At 40.6% G+C, this 21,078-nt stretch overlaps 1 protein-coding gene across 6 annotated transcripts in view; it reads left to right on the top strand.

Moving 5' to 3' along the window:
* LOC127520532 (ephrin type-B receptor 3-like) overlaps window positions 1-19,545 on the top strand; it is a 48,710-nt gene extending 29,165 nt beyond the window's left edge. The window contains exons 3-16 of one of the 6 annotated variants that reach the window (XM_051908748.1): window positions 1,557-2,229; window positions 5,388-5,543; window positions 6,315-6,650; window positions 8,285-8,409; window positions 8,782-8,944; window positions 9,153-9,261; window positions 10,229-10,281; window positions 10,392-10,514; window positions 11,551-11,798; window positions 12,231-12,446; window positions 12,545-12,694; window positions 12,779-12,972; window positions 14,728-14,883; window positions 16,289-19,545. In XM_051908748.1, the coding sequence (XP_051764708.1) occupies window positions 1,557-2,229; window positions 5,388-5,543; window positions 6,315-6,650; window positions 8,285-8,409; window positions 8,782-8,944; window positions 9,153-9,261; window positions 10,229-10,281; window positions 10,392-10,514; window positions 11,551-11,798; window positions 12,231-12,446; window positions 12,545-12,694; window positions 12,779-12,972; window positions 14,728-14,883; window positions 16,289-16,397 (2,811 nt within the window). In that variant the 3' untranslated portion in view covers window positions 16,398-19,545. Of the gene's footprint in view, window positions 1-1,556; window positions 2,230-5,387; window positions 5,544-6,314; window positions 6,651-8,284; window positions 8,410-8,781; window positions 8,945-9,152; window positions 9,262-10,228; window positions 10,282-10,379; window positions 10,602-11,550; window positions 11,799-12,230; window positions 12,447-12,544; window positions 12,695-12,778; window positions 12,973-14,727; window positions 14,884-16,288 lie in introns of all 6 variants that reach the window. The other 5 variants (XM_051908746.1, XM_051908747.1, XM_051908745.1 and 2 more) reach the window with 5 other exon arrangements.
* Window positions 19,546-21,078: the final 1,533 nt, after the last annotated feature.

The raw sequence follows: 21,078 nt of genomic DNA, 5'->3' as shown, positions 1-21,078 counted from the left end.
GTTGTGGCTTTATGCCAAAAGAAGTCCAAACCAGTTCAATGTGTAGGCCACTTCCTCTTTCCCATCCTTACTCTCTCAGCAATTTATTCCACTGAACTAAATGCCCATTTACACCTCATTCTTTCTCCTGTCCCATTGACCTGATGCTTATTATTGATTTCAGCACTCTTGGCTCAGAAAGGCTGTGATAAAGCAGGGACTTCTGGAAGCCCTGCCTGCCTGGGGTCCCTGGGGCCCGTAGGGATGAATGGCCTGTCCGCACAACATCCATATCGCTGTGTTAATTAAAGACTTCACCTCTACACAAACACTACGCTACTCTCTCAACAAATCTCTTGATGCTGCGCTAGTTTTATTTTTCCTTTTTGTATACAGCTTATTTTCTTCTTTAGGATTGTTTTTTCTTGCTCTAAAATTGAACTCACTGTAATCAAAAGAGGTGGGATGGTGTCCCAAGGCTGAGCATTACTCTAATTGATCCTTTAACAAATTGAAGATAAATAAGTTCTCATTGATATATGCTGTTTGTTTAAGCAAGAAGAGGTTGATGTAAAAGTATGGGCTAGTAGGTGTTCTTACTTGACCACAGTCTGCACTACCATTAGTAGCTGCCGTATATATTATATTCTAACTATATTCAACCTTGTCGCATCTCATGGTGTTGCTAATGTCTCCTCAAATCACCAAATCTCCGCTCAAAACTTCCGTTCATTGTCACTGAGACCTGTATACTCATTGTAAACATGCTAATGTAGGATGCACAATGCAGCCTTTAGTACCAAAATAACAATCAACCTCTTGACGACATATTTCACTTGTCTTTTCAAAAGAAGCATACTCTTAATTCTGGTAGATAAGAGAAATCATTTAGGTAGAGGATTGAATGTTGCTTGTTGATCTGCATGAATACAATACAATCATGACGGTTTAATTGAACAGTAATTGATTGTGAAGTGAAGCAGAGAGTACTCCACACTCGAGGTATGAGGTAAACATCCACTCGTTGTTTTATTCAATAGAGTTCTGAAACTCCACGGTAATTTTGATGAATTTGCCAGGCAGGTTTCTTCATTGAACTGGTGAACGCAGATGAAAGACCATCGTGCAGCTCCCCACTTAATGACACCATACACAATGTGTAATTGAAAAGGCACAAACCAAAAAGCACAAAATTTAATTTCCCCTCTCTTTCATCTGCCCCATTCACTCTTTTTCTCAGCTTGCTCCCTCTGTTATATTGTTTCTTAGCTATGGCGTGTGGGGCTGTAGCTGAGAAAGAGCAATTTATTGCCTGTCGTACCACTGTAGCGTAACACCTCAGAGTTCTAAAGCCCTGGATAACATCAAAATGAGAATGGTTTCATTTATAATACTGACAATGAGGCGTATTGTACCATACTTTAGATAAAAACATTTGTTATTGCTATTGTTCTGTAGAAGAATCCTCAAATGCAGTATATATTAAGTGCTAGCTCATTCCAAAGGAGAACTTGTAAGTTGTTGTATATCTATGACTTACAGTGTTCTCTTTTTTCCCTCTGTTCTTTTTTCCTCAGTGGGAGGAAGTTAGCGGTTACGACGATGCCATGAACCCCATCCGAACATACCAAGTGTGCAATGTTCGTGAGCTTAACCAGAACAACTGGCTTCGCAGTGATTTCATCCCGCGAAAGGACGTTCTCCGTGTTTATGTGGAGATGAAGTTCACCGTACGAGATTGCAACAGTATTCCCAACATTCCAGGATCATGTAAAGAGACCTTCAATCTGTTCTACTATGAGTCTGACTCGGATTCGGCCACCGCCACCAGTCCTTTTTGGATGGAGAATCCTTACGTTAAGGTGGACACCATTGCTCCGGATGAGAGCTTCTCTATGTTGGAGTCTGGTCGAGTCAACACTAAGATTCGCAGTTTTGGTCCACTTTCCAAGGCCGGCTTCTATCTGGCTTTCCAGGACCTGGGCGCCTGTATGTCTTTAATCTCTGTCCGAGTTTTCTACAAGAAGTGTTCCACGACCATTGCCAATTTTGCCGTCTTCCCAGAGACGGCCACAGGAGCCGAGGCTACGTCACTAGTCATTGCCCCAGGCACTTGTGTGCCGAATGCTCTTGAGGTGTCTGTACCTCTTAAACTCTACTGCAATGGAGATGGAGAGTGGATGGTTCCTGTAGGTTCCTGTACTTGCATGGCTGGGTTCGAGCCTGCAGTTAAGGAGACGCAGTGTCAAGGTGAGTGCTGATATATGTGTTTTTTTTCTCACTGTGCAGTTTGTCTTATCTCCTGGTATCACATTAAGCCAAATGGACAAATCATCCTGTTTTTTTATTGAGGTGTTTGGCCTAACAGCAAATTTGGTTATTCGACCTCAATTTAAGCAGAGCAAAGCAATGAATAAGTAAAAGAGTCTGTATGTCTATCAGAGTGGAACATTTTGCTGAGAGAAAGGAGCGGTCTTGCTGAAAAACATATCAGGTTCAGACTGAGGTGAATTAAGCCAGCGTGTAACATAGCCACGATGAAAGTGAGCAGAGCAGACAGCGGGAGGTCAGGGGTCAAATGGAGAGCTGGGAGTGAGAGGAGACCGGAATCGATTTGCGGACCAAGGGCAAGGGCTGCAGTGAAACATTAATGAAGAGCACAAGATGGAGATAGAAAAGTAACCCTGACAGTCAAGGCACCAGAAGTGAAAGGTCACAAAGAGACAGTTGGTTCCAACACATTGTAAGAACTACAAAGACAGAGTCACTGAGAAGTGAACCACTGGGATAAAGAACTAAATTGAACAGCAAATTATTTGTGTATAGAGAAAAGACGATTATTAGTGGTGTTTAAGGTAAACATCAACATTATGAGGGCTGTGGATTTGAGCAAATACTTTACCCTGAGTATTAAACTGTGGCCCGTTACTACCCTACTGTGTGCTGTGGACATGAATGATGCCTTAAAAATCATATACTACCAAGCTATACTTTCACTTTTCACCTGGTGTTTAATAAATCAGGGGGAAAATCCTGTACATTTACATTTAAGTAGGGACTAGAATATCATGAGACTTGTAGGCTCTTTTTACTTGAGATAGTAAGAAACCACATAGCGACTATATAGTGTGGTAAAAAGAATAAGAAAGAATGCCTTTGGAACCACATTGCAACTCCTTGTTGACCTAACCTAGCCAACCCAAACCCAAGCAACCACATAGTATCCTAAAAAGAACACCTTTGGAGATGCATAACAATGCCATGAAAACAACTTACAACACCTTAGCATAGTGGAAGCGAGTTTTGCATAGGCAAGCACCACTCACATTATTATTTTTTTCACACTTTATTCAGAAAATGTATGTCGTTGTCAAAGTAATAAAGGATTTTTCTTCTACTGCCAACTTGATAATAAACCTGTGTATACCCATGGGGAGAGTGGGCAGTCCTCAGAAATCTGCTGCCTGATGTACAGTTAAAAACTCATTTGTTTGCTTGTGGTGGCTCAAGGTGAAAGCCCTGGCAGCAGTGACCTGATAAAATGTTCTCTAATCAAGCCAACCGGAAACTAAAGGAGGGATAAATCTCTCTGTCACCTCTCTCTTGCTTGCCTTCATCTGAAGGCCGTTGGTCTCATTAATACCCTGCCAGAGCACAGTTAGGATATTCACATGAATATTAATCGACAAGACGGTTTTTTTTTTTTCTCGTAGCGCTGCATATTTCTACTATCCATTCTTTTTCCTCGCTTCCAATTTCACCACAAATTCTAATCACTCCCTTAAGTCCTATGTTCTGCTCTCAATGAGAGAGGGAGAGAGAGAGAAGAAGGTTTGGGAAATAGAGTGTGTGCAATAGACTGTACTGGAGAGAGTGCACAAGTAAGAGAACTCATAAAAAAGCCACAAGATTTGCATTTTCTTTTCTTTCTTTCACCTCTCCTCTCTCTATTGCTCTGTCAGGAGTGTAGCTAGAGGAAGGATGAGGATGAAAGGAAAGGGCTGACTTCTTACCTTCTTGGAAGCGATTAATCAGCACTTTCAACCCTTCAGAAAACAGCCTCAGTTTTTTGAAGGGGAATTTCAAGCAGTCTTTCATAGGGTTTGGAATCTAGATAGTCTCATTTGTCTCCCCAAGATTTTGGTTGATTTATGTACTTCTGAAATGTGAGGCAAAACACTGAGGACTCATTAATCTCTAAAGTGATACGTTATGTGCGATAAACTCGAATTCACAAGGCCTACACTCTTTCATCTTTAATGCTATGTGAATTGTTTTCTATGTTCCTTCTTCACGACCTACCTCTGGCCTCCCCTGATTAATGATTAAACAAAGTCCCCAGTTAACCAAGTTAACAGTATTCCTGCACTAATGAAGCATTATGTCAATATTGCACATTCTGAGAAAGATAACTTAGAAGGTGACCCCAGGAACACTGGTGGTGTGTTCTGCTTTGAACACTATCAGTCCAGAAACCAGATGTTCAAATCTTTTCCCCCAAAAAACAGCAACTGTTCATTATTTGCTGATCCTACGCTTTAGAGACTACTGATAAAATGGCTCGGAAGGCTGGGAACTGGTGTCATACTCCTTCCCTGCTGTTATTAAACATAAAACTGGCTCCTTGATCACTTAACAAGACATTTAGGTGACATTCCAAGCAGAAAGATCACAACCACATTGTGTGCCAGTAGAGCACCTCTGCATTTATCACAGATGCGATAAAACGTGTACACAATCTCGGTAAATGGTGTCAGAGCTCCACAAAGGCCAAAGACCTGTGAATGACACATTAATCTTTGTATTCATAAGATAACAGCTCACACTTTACCTTGTAGTCTTCAATATGCTTTGTTTATCTTAGAGGGACACTTCCTGTGGTACAACATTGACATTCCCTGTGTTTAAGTATTGATTGAAAGAGTTCATTTCGAAAAGTGCTCTTGTTTGGAACAAACAGGCATCTGTTTGTAATTGAAGTTGACGGTTGGCATATGCGCATGTGGTTTATGCAAGGCCAGGGTATGTTGTTGGAACTCGTCTTGTCATGAGGGGGTTATTTCCCTGGAGGAAAGCAACAGCAAATTAATGGTGCCAAACAAATACGTAAGCAAGAACCTGTGGGCCTTCGTATTTTACAATGCCAAGATGGAAAGGATTAGACTGCATACTGTGGGCAAGGAAAACAAAAGGAAAATTAAGGCAAACAGAGCTCACAAAATGCAAATTGCAGAGGGGAAATTGCTATTGATTTTGCTGTTGAATGCAATGAAATGTTTTGTCACATACCTAGATGGAAGCAATACATCGAAAATTAGTAGTAAAAAAGTAAACTTGGTGTGAATATTTAGTTACAACTATCGTTTTTATCTCTAATGGTCAAAGTAAACAACTCTTTATCTCTTTAGCTTGCAGTCCAGGCACCTTCAAGTCCAAGCAGGGTGAAGGGTTCTGCTCCCCATGTCCGCCCAACAGTCGAACAAGTTCTGGAGCTGCCAGCATCTGTTCCTGCAGGACAGGCTATTATCGGGCGGACAATGACTCACCTGAATCAGGATGCACCAGTAAGTAACGCCTTCATCTAAAACCACCATTTCACCCATCATGATCTCATCTAAACATAAACAGTGTTGTTTATTTGCCATGTTCTCTGCTCTCAAAAGCCACATCGATCCAAACATTGTATATACATTTATATGTTCAGTTATATATAAACTAATTTCTCTATCAACAGCCCAACAAGTAGGAGAATGCTAGGATTGCTTCAAAACATTTTCCTTTCTCCTGTTTTTTTTATTAGCTTCTTTTTGGTTGTGTTCATTGTCAGCACTCTGAACAGATACATCCAAAAAACGTTTTCCCACGTGAACACTGCATGCATTTCTTGCCATTTTTTGATGTTAAATGAGCAGCACAAGTGGGAAAACAAGGTTTTGCTTAATTTTAGTTACATGAAAGCGCTTAATATGCATTGAGTGTAAATGAAGCCCCATTTGACCAATTTGATTACATTTTCTGCATAAAAAATAAATAAATAAATAAAAAAAAGCCTAATGTGGTCTGACGTTCTTAGCTGCTCACCATTCTGGTTTCCACTGCTTGATAGTTGTGTTGGAGTTTGGGGAACTTGTCAATTGGGCATTGGGAAATCAGCTGGCCAAACAGCTAGACCAACTGAACACCAGCTTTACTAAACAGGGAGACCACCTTAGGATGATCTTTTAGACAGGGTTATGAATACTAAATTATCTGAACACAACAAGAAGCGCTTAACTGATTGAAATGTTTAATTGTATCTTCAGAAGAATAACAAGAAAAATATTTTCTTTTTGCAGCTGTTCCGTCAGCTCCACGCAGTGTCATCTCCATTGTAAATGAGACATCGCTTGTACTTGAGTGGAGCGAGCCACGTGACCAAGGTGGAAGGGAGGACCTTCTCTATAACGTCATCTGTAAGAAATGTCTGCCCGAACGTGGAACCTGTACACGGTGTGATGACAATGTGGATATCTCTCCCCGCCACCTTGGGCTTACTGAGAGACATGTGACGGTCAGAAACCTTCAGGCTCACACCCAGTACAGCTTTGAGATTCAGGCCGTCAATGGAGTCTCCAACAAGAGTCCCTATGCACCTCAGTTTGCCTCTGTTAACATCACCACCAACCAGGCTGGTGAGTTGAATGAATTGTTTCTGCTTCAAGTTGGTTATCAGTCAACCAGCTACCATGGTTAAAAAAAAAAAAAAAACACTGTAATGGTTATCTTAAGATACCTCAACCCACGACACTAACTCAAAGAGCTCAGCCCATTGAATGCATTGATGCCAGACAGCTATGCTATAATGCTCAGTAGCAAAGCTAAGCTACTCTAGGCTAGAGCATTCCAGGGTTAGTGAGATGTGGAGATGCATTAACCACGTGGAAACAGCCTCTTATTGTTTAATACAAGATTTTATTTGATCACTGGTCTTCTCAGGATAGCTATTAGAGTCATACATATGCTTAACTCTCTCCTTAGCACTCTATGCTGGCACCCAGCTGCAAGAATGCCTCTGTTTGCTATCAGGGATTGACCACATGCATTGTAATATGACCCAGGCTGTTGTTGCACATAAGTCAATCCCAGGGTGACATGCACACCCACACAGCAGCCCACCCCCATGATTCTAAAAATTCAGGAGAGTCTATGAGAAGATTATCTCCTAGGACTGTGCCTGAATATTCATCCACCTTTTAAGACAAAAAATAAATATGGGCCGTCAGCTCAAGGGACGTCATGGTTACTTCCACTGTCTCCACAGGATGAGGCCCCTTAATCCTGGGGTGAGAGTAAGCAAGCAGGCTGCCCAGGGAGTATTGTTTTCAGGGTGAGGCTTTTCTGAGCAAGGCCTAGGTTAGGAGGTGGATGCTGTTGGGTTGGGGAGAGCAAGCATTTGGGGGAGGCGGACAAAGAGACAGACAGAATAATAAAGAGCTACTAGGGAAAGGATCAAAGAGCCGGACCTGGGGATTAAAACATTTTTAACAAAGAAAAAGCAAGGGAGAGAGAGACAGAGGCAAGAAAGTAGGGGATGTTGAGAGCTACTGTAGTGTGTGAACAGAACTTGATAACATCAGAAACTGGAGACGGCAACATCAGGTCTGAGGACAAATGGGGACAGTATAGATTATGTAAAACTGGGTGCTAAGATAAGTAAGGTGCTATGGAAGAACTTCTGTGAACACAAATATATGGGTGAAAATGTCACATTTCATTCTTTAAACAAAAGATACATTAGAGTTTGAAATCAATCAATAAGACGTCATACGCATTACATTAATCACATTACATTGAATTGGGAAAGAATGTGAATAATCATCATGAAAATGATATCACAATATAAAAAATATAAGATTAATCTATATGTGGAAGGCAGTCAGTAAGAAGAAGGCATCATGGGCCATAACAAGAGATTAGGGAGTGAACAGAGGGTGTGTGCAGCTATACACATATTTGCATGTGTGTGTAGGTTGTATTGTAAGTTGTGTGGACTGGATCTGCCAGATACCAAGCCTTCCGGTTTGTCTGTCATGGTGCTTTTCACAAGAGACTTAAGAATCTATTCTGTCTGTGTAGTTTGAGAGGCTGGGCCCCCGAAAGTGCCCAAGACTAAGGGCTGTCTGATGCTTATACTTCAAAGCAGCTCTTTGGTAATCCTGAATGTGACCATGCTCTAAATCTGGAGAAAAAAAAAAAAAAAAAAAAGAAAAGAAAAAGAAATTCAGTTTTCATTAAAATGGGATTTCTCTCATTTCCCCCCACATAGCTCCCTCTGCAGTTCCTACTGTCCACCTGATGGGGGCCTCATCCAACGCCATGAGTCTTTCCTGGCTCCCCCCTGAAAAACCAAATGGCATCATCTTGGATTACGAGATTAAATACCATGAGAAGGTAAGAGCCAGTGTAAGTCAATGAAGCAAAAGGCATTCAATCACAATTCCACCACTGTCATCCTCTGCTCTATACATAATCGTTCATCCTGACAACAGCATCAACCCTTCCTCTCTTTCTCTCTCATACCCTAACACTCTCCTCCCTAACTCCTTCCTTGATTCATCCCCTTCTTTTGAATGCTGATACCGCGAGGCAGTCGGTGCTTGGCAGGGATGGAGGCAGGAGGATTTGCATAGAGGAGAAGAAAGAGCCAGGCATATCTGCTCCGTGTTTGATGTGTTGTACTGACAGATTAAACTAGAGCTGCCAGACGCTCTCTTTTGGGTGCTGGCTGGTTTTATATGGCTTGTTTTATCACTGTTCCCACAGGACCAGGGAGAAGCTATTGCCCACACCATGACAGCCCAGCGTAGCTCGGCACGCATCGAGGGTTTGAAGCCGGGCACGCCGTATGTGGTGCAGGTTCGAGCCCGAACGGTGGCTGGGTATGGCCGCTATAGCAGCCCTACCGACTTCAGCACCAACCACCAGAGTATGTAAAACACCCTATATTCCTAGATTATCACATAAAATTATGTCTTTCCAAAGCATATCAAGCATTGGTGTGAATCTAAGAGGAACTTTTGCATTAATAATCCTATAAATAACACTCATAGAAAAATAAATGCTATAAATAGATCTGAGAAATACGATTCTCTTGAATATTTCCTATGATATCTCTCTTTGTGTGCCTCACAAAGCTGATGCAGACAAGACTCTACAGGAGCAGTTACCCCTCATTGTGGGCTCTCTAACGGCAGGGCTGGTCTTCATCATTGTTGTGGTGGTTATTGCCATTGTCTGCCTCAGGTAAATTTTACTTACCTTAATTATTTTCAGTATCACATCAAATCACATCAAATGTCGAAGAAATAATTAGATGTCAAAGTATACCTATGAAACTCTTTGAATGGATATGTAATTTAGTCACCTATAATGCTTGCTTGGAGCCTATTGGACAATTAATGGATGCATTTTAGGCACTCTCAGAAGCAGATTCATTTTTGGTTGTCAGTTATTTTGGGTCTTTTACTTTGTAAATTGTATCCAGTGGTCTCAAATGTGCATGTGCCCTACATTGGAACTCCGCAGTGTCCTGGTGATCGTTGGCACTGGCAGTTTCCATCTTGTGGCCACCTTTCCATCTCCACAGCTGATGGCAAGGCAGCTGTGTGTTTAAAACCTTATCATGCAAAAATTCTCAGTTTGCACTCTCTTTCTTTCTAATCAGCACAGTGTGTCTCAGTATCTTAACTTGTCTGCGATTAAAAAAATGTAGGCCTTGGCATATTCCGGAACTGAATTTGAATTGGAAATGAGATACAAATCACCAGCGGGTATTATTGGCCCGGTTACTAGTTAGACAACAAAGGGATTGCATTAACATGTACTAGAGGGGGGTTGAAATTGCATTGCATTTAATGGACTGATAGTGGAGAAAGTGTGAAGGAAAGAATTAAAAGACAGGAGTGAATTAAACAATGTGGCAGTAAAGATTCCTTAGTATGTAACTGGAGCAAGACAACCAATGCTGCTACTGTTTTTATGCAGATTTCACTTCCACCATTCAGTCAAATGAAGTGACAAGGGTCTCTTGAGGCTGAATCTGTTGTTCTCTTAATTGTCATATCATTCCCTTTCTTTAATCGACCTCAATTTATGTCCCTGAAGGGGCTGGCAGGGAAAAAAAAGGTCCTTTTCAAAATACTTATTTTCCTACATTTAGTTAAGAAATCATGAACCTTTTGTAACCGACTGTATTGTCTTTGGTTAACAGGAAGCAACGCAATGGCTCAGAATCAGAATATACAGAAAAACTCCAACAATACAGTAAGTCTCTACAGAGTTTACTTGCCATTGAATGACTAACAATGCTATAAATCTTGTGTATTATGGCAGTGTGATTCATACGGCTATTCGCACTATTGAATCCCCTATAGTCACTCCGGGGATGAAGGTCTACATTGACCCATTCACCTACGAGGACCCAAATGAGGCCATCCGCGAGTTTGCCAAAGAGATTGACGTTTCCTGTGTGAAAATCGAGGAGGTCATTGGCGCAGGTAACCAACAACACAAGCTCCTGAGCAACAGGGGGAAGACAGCTAGGCACACCCAGGCCATACCTTTAGAGGACTTCACTCCAAGCGGTACTTCAATCAACTCATCCCGCTCCAAAATCCAATCCCTTAGCACCTTACCAATGTCTCTAACAGCTTTACTTACAAAATGGAGCTTCTGAGGTTATCTTCAGAGCTAACTATAGAGCTACCATTCCTGCTAACTTACCAAGCCTGTCCTGAGCCTGATTATACCTCTTGGACAACTAATTGTCCTCCTGACCCTATGACCTGTTAACTTCTCCGTCCATGGTGCTCCTTCCTGCCCTCGAGACCACTCCCCTTTGTTTGGTAAATTTTCTACATCTTAACATTACTGTTAGCAGTTTAGTTTCTAAGAGCCAAAAGCAAAGAGAAGTAGGATTCTGGTTCAGTAAGACTTTGCAGCCATGTTGTAATGGAATGAAGTTGAGGAGCCCCATGCCAGACTCCAACAAACAAGGCTTTTAACATCTAACGCTGCTACCTGAACCTGCTATTTCCCAGCTTCGTCTAAAGTGATGAACCCCTACCATGTCCTTCCCTGACCCTTCTGTTTCTCTTGCACCTGCTTACACATTGGCCTAGATTGCAGACGCAAGCTATCCAATCCTCCCAAGCTTCTGTCCCCACCTACTTCCCACATTACTACCTTCACTCCCTCCACACCCTAGCATTCGCTGCTTCTGCCCCTTACCCCTTCCTCTATTGCCTTACTTTTTCCATTTCCTTTTTGGTACCCCAACCCCCAACAACTCTCCAAGACCCTTTCCCATTTAAGCATTCCTGACCTCACCCTACCCTTTCCCTTGCCCCCTGGATACACTCCAATAGCATCACCTTTAGCCCTGGCTTCTTTTGCTGTCTCCCCCTGCTTCCCCCTGGCTCCTTGATTCTAACCAGTAACTGTCCCTCTCCCCTTTCTCTCCCACACTCCTCCACTCTCCCCTCTCCTCTCCACCCTTTCTGCCTCTTTCTCGTCTGTACAATACCTATGTAGGAGAATTTGGAGAGGTGTGTCGTGGCCGTCTGAAGCTCCCTGGACGGCGTGAGATCATTGTGGCCATCAAGACTCTGAAGGCAGGCTACACAGAGCGCCAAAGAAGAGACTTCCTGAGTGAGGCCAGCATCATGGGCCAATTTGATCATCCTAATATTATTCGCCTGGAAGGGGTTGTGACAAAGAGTCGGCCAGTCATGATTGTCACTGAGTTCATGGAGAACGGAGCACTGGATTCCTTTCTCCGGGTTAGAGATGATTACTCCCATAATAAAATTTATTAATTTATTTATTTATTTAGTTATTTAGTTATTTTTTAGTTTGATGCCTGGATTCCTGTTGTGGAACATTTGTGGAAATGCAAGTAATATTTCATAAAAAAAGTGATCTACTTCATAAAATGAATACCATAATTGCTGTGGTTATAGCACACATTTTATCCAAGCAGTAGTTTTCTAATAAACTAATAATAATAAAAAAAGAGATGTTCTCACCTATCCCCTTGAAAAACATCCTGAACTTTCTGAATAGAGATGACAAATAGCGTAGCTGCTAGCTGTGACATTCAAAGATGAATCAGCTGGCTGATGAGTAACATCCTGGAAAGTTAAAAACACTTAGACAGCAGACATTTCTGTTATGAATGGGTCTGTGATTTTCCCACTCTCTCTCTCCAACAGCTAAATGATGGACAGTTCACAGTCATCCAGCTCGTCGGTATGTTGAGAGGCATTGCAGCTGGCATGAAATATCTGTCCGACATGAACTATGTGCACCGTGATCTGGCTGCTCGTAACATTCTAGTCAACAGCAACCTGGTGTGTAAGGTGTCCGATTTTGGTCTTTCTCGTTTCTTGGAGGATGATCCCACTGACCCCACCTACACCAGCTCATTGGTCAGCATTCACACCTTGATCCTTTAATATGTATAGCAATTAAAAATGTTTAGCTCCTAACTGAGGTTAAAAATCATTGTATGATCTTGCATCTATAGGGGGGAAAGATCCCTATTCGCTGGACAGCTCCAGAGGCTATTGCTTATAGGAAATTCACCTCAGCCAGTGATGTCTGGAGCTACGGCATTGTGATGTGGGAGGTGATGTCATATGGCGAACGCCCATACTGGGACATGAGCAACCAAGATGTGAGTTTCTGCTCTACTTTGCCTCTATTCAACTTAATTTGAGAGTAAACTAAAGCCAAACAATTATTATTTTTTGATCAACAGGTGATTAACGCAGTCGAGCAGGACTACCGACTGCCCCCACCCATGGACTGCCCTACTGCCTTGCATCAACTTATGCTAGACTGCTGGGTGAAAGAAAGGAACTTGAGACCTAAGTTCTCCCAGATCGTCAACACCCTGGACAAACTTATTCGCAATGCCGCCAGCCTTAAGGTGGTCACCAGCACACATTCTGGGTAAGGGCACACATGGACTGACTCATATTAGCATGTTAGTTAATATGTTTGCATGATTTGTATCTTCTCAACAATGCAAGCAGTATTAAAGACTTATTCAAACTGGTTCTTTCATTTTAAATTCAGAATTAGGCCCTGTGAGTTACAGAGGCATTTAAATTAAGAGACCATTGATTTCAGATAATTTTCAGTTGACAAACAATATTGTAAGCTGAGAAACTCTGACATTATAGAAATTAAGATTACCTTCAGTCAATAAAACATTTAGTTTAATTGCACCATCACAGGGCTATTGATTGTTTTGCCTGAGATGCTTGCTTGGGTCTACACTTACTAGAGCTTTTTCTGTTTGAGATATTTAATGACATAAGATGCCAGTCACTATATAATAGAATTGATCAGCATTGTATTGTTTCAGTGATACACACAGTAATTGTTAGCAAGAAGCTTCAGGCGGGTTTTGACCCTCTTCGGGGTGCCTGCCTCTGGGCCATAGGTCCAACAACCAGGAAACAGTGGGAGACACTTTGTCTACTCTGCAATGATCATAGGATAAAGGAAGAATAATTAGTTACTGTAATTCAGAGATGGGAATGGTTTAATTAGCAAGTAACAAGATTTTAAAGGGGCCAATGGAGAGGTGGCCTGCCTGCTGAGCTTAAAGAAAGAATGAGAGATGGGCTCCTGTACCGATGTACTTGATGTACTGTGTAATATCTTTAGTGATCCATTCCTTAACTAAACTAAAAACAGTTTGTTTAGTTAATAATTACTCTCTATGCTGAGTTAAGGGTAGGTTATTTATGCATGGAAATTTATCCTTTTGGTTTTCTCGTACAGTTTTCCCGTGTTCTCTTAAAGTCAATGTCCCTAAGATGTGAGAGCCAGACCAGCTCTAACAATGCTCCATTAAGGAAAGCTGCCTTCCAGGTTAATGACCACAAACCCTTCAGCCCTAAAGGCAGGAGCTTATTAAAAATCACTCTCCCCATCCATCTACAGACCTTGTCTTCAATAGAGCCTCTGTTCCATTCTTATTAACTTTTTTCTTATGCTTTTAATTGTTAATTAATCTAATGCCATCAAAAGACAGCTAGGTTCAGCAGAGCAGAGAGCTTGCAGACAGGAGTGTCTTTGCTCTCAAACTTTGCCTCCCAATCCCCACTGCCCAGACCTCATTGTTAGTTATTAAGACCCAAATCTGGGCATAGATCAAGTCTGGTCTCTGTTGATTTTGTCTAATTTAAAATGGCTGCTTTTGTGCATGACATTACATTTAGTTGTGCTATTGTGCAAGAAGGATCTTGTTTGTGTGCATGCAGGCAAACATGATTTACTCAAATAGATCACAATAGGGGTGCTGCTCCAGGACCAACAAAAGATGTGGATACACCTTCTTTGTCCTACTTGGATAAATCAAGCCATGCATAAGGAAAATTGTAAAGGAATATAGAATCATAAAATACAATTAATATAGAATTGTAGCATATTAAGTATCAATTACATGTTAGGCAACATATCTTAAGACCATAAATGTGCTGCTTCATATGGACCCACACCCACAGCTTCCTTGAAGTTCTCTCTGGCAGGCCCCTGCATGTCTCCAGCCAGTAGGCCACAGTGGCAGGTACAGGCCCTACAGGCCAGGAGAGGTGGTGGTGGGGGGTTTGGGGGTGAGGTTTTGGTGGTGGAGGCCTGGCGTGACCTAACCCTCTCTCTCTCTCTTTTTATCTCCACTCCTCTCTTTCTCTGTAGGGCCTCCCAGCCGCTCCTCGACCGCTGTGTGCCTGACTACACCACCTTTACCACTGTGGGCGACTGGCTGGATGCCATCAAGATGAGCCGCTACCGAGACAACTTCCTCAATGCTGGCTTTGCTTCTTTTGACTTGGTGGCCCAGATGACTGCAGAGTGAGTGTCTGGACCATTTGTTGGAATTCTCCTCTTTGTTTTGGTGGTCTAACATTAGTTTGACTTCAAGGCACCATGCATTTTTTATTGTTCCAACTTTTAATTTTTCCAGTAAGGAATAAGGGCGATTTTATAATGGAGCTTGTAGCATGGACTTGAGCCAATTGCATGGAATCAAACTCTGGTTTAGATCAAGCAATCAAACCAATGTAAAAACAGCCTAAAACAGAACTTCAATAGGGAATTAAAGAGACAATAAGTTTTAAACAGGAAATTCAATATTTTAATGATCAGAACGGGGTTAGTGATAGAGCATCTGATTATTCTTCTCATCTCGCTTTAATTTACTGTAACATTTCTTCTTCAAAAAAAGTCATGAACAAAAAATCTTACAAAGGTCACTGTCCAAAAAAAGAATTCCATGATTTGTCGCCATGTTAATTGTCTACACAGATGTGAAGAGAGAAGTTGGTGTCAAAGAAAAAAAATTAAAAAAAAATTATAAATTCATCACGCCCATTAAAGTGTAATAAAGGATGGAGGCAGGGGTAATTTGTTTCAATTTGGCAACTTGACAGGTGTACCAGTCGGTGGTTTTCTTGTGCTCTTAATGACTAGTAATTCTCCTAATGGGCTCCATTTATTATCATTTTATCCAGCATTGTTGGCTTGATGGGACCAACAGAGGGAAAAGAGAGAAAACACTTTTACACATTGTGTGAAATTACTCTGCTAATGTTGTGCGATTGTAGAGATGAGAAGGGCAGACAGACTGGGGGCCGCCACAGGGCCGGTTGCTCCCTGACAACGTCCATCCTCTTGCAGTCTTTTTCTTATCGGAAGGTGAAAAAAAAAAAAAAAAGAGTAAAAGACGAGTCTGTGCTAGCTTTTAGCTACACATGTAGCTGTGTAAACTAAAACCTCATGAAGGGATTAGATTACCTCAGCCTATGAAACAACAGGAAGCATTTTTATCATAAAGCCTGTGGTAATCTTTACACACTCATTCTACTGTATGACTGCTGTCTGTTGCACAGTGAAATATTATTCCAAGTCATGTCTGTGGTTACGCTAATAGCTCTTTCTTTATGTGAAATTTAACATCTGGTAGCCCTAGGTGCAAACCCTTGCAAATCATTGACCAACGCTTGACTTACCTCCAGTTTGAGAAGTGGTTTTGCACCACAAACTTGTCTCAGTTTAGTAGCCAAGGGGTGGGGTTGTTCTATTTGCTTAACCCAGTGACAATTTGCTAAAGGGATTTGCTCACCTGGCTACATTCCCATGGGAGTTTATTGCTTGAATAATATCAATTCTATTCTCTCTTTTAGAAACCACTTTGTTATTAAGTATTTATTTTATAACAGTGGCAATAAGGTTTTTATTTTGTTGTTGTTTTTTACAGAGATCTGTTACGGATAGGTGTGACATTAGCCGGCCACCAAAAGAAGATTCTCGGCAGCATTCAAGACATGAGACTGCAAATGAACCAAACGCTGCCCGTCCAGGTCTGAAATGGGGGTGGAACTGTTCTACAGAGAGCTAACAGACGACCCCAGATGCCTGATCATCTCCACTAATCAGATGAAACTGGCTTGCAGTGCCTCGGACAACTTTTTCTTTTCCATTTTCCTGTTTTCCTGTAACGACTGCATTATTTTACACACGACAGGATTAGATAAGATTATTTTGTACTTATTTTTAAGAACGGAGAGGAAAGCCCATATCCCAAAGCCTGGCTCACGAGGCTCCGGTATGGGACTGGCGATTGCATGCGTGCGTGTGATACTTTCTTTTGTGAGGCTGGCTGGGATTCGCCCAATCTCCAAAGCCTCCCATAATGCATTTCTCCCTGAAGTTGACTCTGAGGGACAGACTCTCCTGGATGGACATTGCTTATGGAAGAGAAACTCTTCTAATAGTACGCATAACTTGAATATAAAGACAAAAAAACTAAAAGTGAATATAAATTCACAAAGCGCGTGGACACGAATCCCTCCAGTGCTAGCAGATGTTCTATTGTGCGTGTGATTTTGTGCTTAATCCCCATCTTCATATTGAAGGTGTTTTATTTAAGGGCACATGCCTCAAACGGACAGGAGGGAGAGGCACAGCTGAGGGCGAAAGATCACGGATGTCGCAGGACCGGATTTGAGGAAGTTGCATTTGTCCACCAGGTTTAAACTGACAAAAGGACTTATTAGAATATACCTGGTGAACTCAGGATGCTTTCATAGTTCAGCTATGTTTTCACAATTTCACTTGATGTTTTCTTTTTATTCTCTTCTGTTGTTTTCCCTCACCCTGTTTAGTTTCTGTTCCACAATGGGTTGACATTTAGCTGGTCATTAACCATTATATCAGGATTATTTAGCAGTTAGAAATGAGAAGGACTGTGATAACTTGTACTACACTGCAATAAATAATTTTAAATCAATATATTTGTCTTTTTCCAGGAAAAATGTCTAAACATCCTTTAAAAAAGATTGCAAAATTGTGCAATATATTAAGGCTTGTTTTCAAAGAATATATCTATAAATATATCTATATACCTATTTTTGTCTTGTGTTAAGCATAAATCTAACATAATTCACTAAGGGTTATAAAAATAAACATAAGCTTAAAACAAACTAATTTTCAACTGGGTAAGAAAACAAATCTAATGAATACTATTTTGCTTCTCAAGTAAATTTATCTTGTTTTAAGAATGTTTAGCTGTTTCCTGGAAAACAAGACAAAATACTTTCAGTGTAAAAACAGTGCTAATCACTGACCATCTCTAAAATGAGTGCGTGTACGTGTCAGAATGACTATGTTGTAGTGCGTGCGTTTCTCTGTGTGTATGTGTATAAAACAAAGGGAGAGTATAAGGATTATGCACACATATTCTGTAGATGAACATTTCAGTTGTGTTCCACAGTGGAGCACAAATGCATGAAATAATTTGTGATGAGGAGCTCCAGTTATATTATATATTAATACTTGTGAATCAATAATATTATGTGGAGAAATACCAATTTATAATGATTTGTATTTTACTTTAACATATCCCAAGAGGCCAAAAGGAATGATTAATTTATTTAAAGATCTGATACAAATTTGAATCAGCATATTCTGACATTCAAAAAGAGACATGCAACAACAAACAAAAGATTTTGGAATGACATGATGTTTCTTTGACGAGAAAAATTAATGCAGAGGAAGTGCATTGAAATTGGTTTAGGAGAAATGAATAGAGGTGTTGAACATCTCATCAATGTTGGGCAGATCCCTAGTAAATCTCTTCAATATTAAATCTAAGCCTTTCCGTCATCACCACAAAGAGAAACTGTTAGTAACAATTCTCCAAGATACCCTTTTGTGAAGCTCACTCACTAAGATATGTTTTTGTAAAGCTCACTCACCAAGCGTTTTGTAAATTTTTTTCAAGCAATCATATTTTTGGAATTACAAGATTTCCGGGGTTGCTTTCAAATGAGATCTTCAACTACAATGGAAATTCATGTTAGTGCTATGCGGGCGGCAGGATATGTTATACTTCCTGACACTGTTGGTTTGTCTTCCACATTTTCTAAGCCTTCCTTCACCTCGCTCATCTTTTTTTCTTGCAAATAGGCTGTTTACAGCCTGGCAGCGACAGATGACCAGCATATTTCAGTTTTTGAATGGCTCTTGTCTTCTGTTCTGGTCTGCTCTGAGTAGTTATGTGAAGACTTCATGCCCCCACGTCAAACATTAAAGACATAAAATATGCAAAATAGTAGCATGTCGGATGGGTCAAGAACTAAAGCTTGAAGCTAATACAGAACGTTTTTACCAAAACCTGTGTCTAGAATAGTCTCAGTGCTTATATATTGCACTTTGGGAAATGGTACTGCATATATTCTGCTCAGTACTCCTCTATTTGTGGTTTCGTTTCATAAGTTCACAAATCATTTAATGGCTCCCTCTTTTCTCAATTACAAGAGCTCCATGTAATATAACACACTGAAGTGATTTTATGATGACAGACATTATCTTTTTTGATCTTGATGTATATGAACCCTGTTACTTAAAGTTCCTATCTGCACTGCAACTAACTTACAGAGCCGTTCGGGAACTAAACGTAGCTGCTTTTGTCACATTCAACATGTCTGATGGTATATTCTCTCATAACTGGATTTGAGTGTGTGTATGTTTGTGTGTATGACTGTATTTAGGTAAGGTGCTATTGTCATTGTTTTTTTATCAAAGCAGTTTTGGAACATAACTTGCATGATTTTGGTTCAGTAACTTTGTGCCAATCTCGGACTCTCTCTTTCCTCCACTCCTTTCTTGTTCTTCTGTGACATTTTTCCTGAGTTTCAAAGTTACTCTTTTATATTAAAAATTAAGCAAAAAAAATGTTTTTTTTTTTTTTTTTCTTCCCAAGCAGTTAAAACGGTCTTCTCATCACATCACAAATCACTGACATGCAAAAGCAAAATGTCTGCTGAGTGCTGTACTTATATTGAGGAGAAGCAAGACACATTTCAAAATATTTTCTTTTCTTGTTCTTTTTGTTTTGTTTTGGAAAGCATTGAGATGTATTTAATGGTGAAGACAAAAAACAGCGATTAAATAATGCATTCTTGTAGAAATATTTTTAAAAACCCCTTTTGCAATTAAATTATTTAAGAAATACCTGTTTTTGCTGTGTGTATTCTTGCGTGGCTTACTTTAAGGTTGAAAGTTATTGTGTATCGACATGTTCAGTTGTCGAAATCTTCAATTGTGGTAGCTTTTTCAGGCATGTTGGGGCCACAAATTCTTGCTTAATTGAAAAGCCTGAGGATTTTTAAGACCATTCTCCTCTATAAAACATTCTGCCTTGTATTTGAGTGAGGAAGGCTTTGATCTTTATAGGTCAGGGCACCTGCCTTGCAGATACAGACTGTGAGAAAGTATGTGGAGTTGATGTGTTGTTCAGACTGCTCTGAACTTTCAAAATAGAGAATCTTCATAACTGCCGAGATATTGGCCTTGATGTTTTATTACTTTAGTTTGCATTGGTTATCTTAGCAATATGTGATTTTATGGCATGCCACTAGTAACAATAGGGGACTATTTTCTAAAGAATTGTAAACAGTGGCCCCCAAATATTTAGACACTTAAGTCACACTTAAAGGGGGCCTTGACAAATAATAATTAAAGGTACAATAGGTGATTCTGTTATGCTGGTTGAAAGTCTTCTCATGTAGCAATCACTATGTTAAGCGGTCTAAATGTATCTTTATAAATATATATTGTTGCTGGAAGGCGTAGAACCATAAAATGTTCATTCAGTCATTACATTCAGTCCGTATGAAATGATAGCAAGTGTTCCCTGTCAGTCAACGTGTGTTTGCATACCACTGCGCAGCCTGTTCACGCAGACATCATACGTCATCAGCGCGTTCACGTATGCTGTGCAGACAGAGTGAGAATGGCAGGCAAACAGCAACAACCAAAAGGTGATGATACACGGGGCAACTTTTTGAGCAATGTTGCTGTCAACGGGCAACCTGGTGAGACACAGGGCAACTAATTAGGGCAACGGACAGTTGGCAGCAACCAATCAGAGAGGAGCGAATCTATTGCCAGCCCAATAAATACTTTATTATAAACACTTGTTAGACACTTTATTTCAACTTTTCAAATATTTTCTTCGTTTTTTTATTTAATATAAATGCCTGATCTGATTTATGATAGGAAAAGGGAGAAAAGCGAGTTTAGCAAAAGGTAGATTCAAACCAGTCAATCGCGTCAAGAGCTACTTTCATGTGCCATATGCCCTACAGAATACACCACTACAGACATTAAACAAAACACATCTTTTTAGTATTTAACTGAAAACATTCGATGGCTGCGCACATTAAATTGGACACTTGTTGGTATTTTAAGCATTAAATGAGGTGAATTCCCTGTTTTGCATTTGACACATAACAACGTTCACTCTGCTTTTCTTTGCTGCTTTTCTTTGCTCCACTGCTGCTGAGAGGCCGCCATCTTGTTTGAATTTTTTTTTTAATTCTCCAAGCCGGTCACGTGATCAGCTGCTAGATTGGAGGATCTCAGAAAATTGCCCAAGACCGATCTAAAGTATCCAGATAGATTCTCAATGGGAAAGTGCCCAAGCAACATTGCCCGGCAACATTGCTCAAAAAGTTGCCCCGTGTATCATCACCTTAACTTTAG

The sequence above is a fragment of the Ctenopharyngodon idella genome, chromosome 10, assembly GCF_019924925.1.
Source record: "Ctenopharyngodon idella isolate HZGC_01 chromosome 10, HZGC01, whole genome shotgun sequence".
Classification (NCBI taxonomy): domain Eukaryota; kingdom Metazoa; phylum Chordata; class Actinopteri; order Cypriniformes; family Xenocyprididae; genus Ctenopharyngodon; species Ctenopharyngodon idella.
This window is presented reverse-complemented; position numbering and strand designations above follow the sequence as displayed.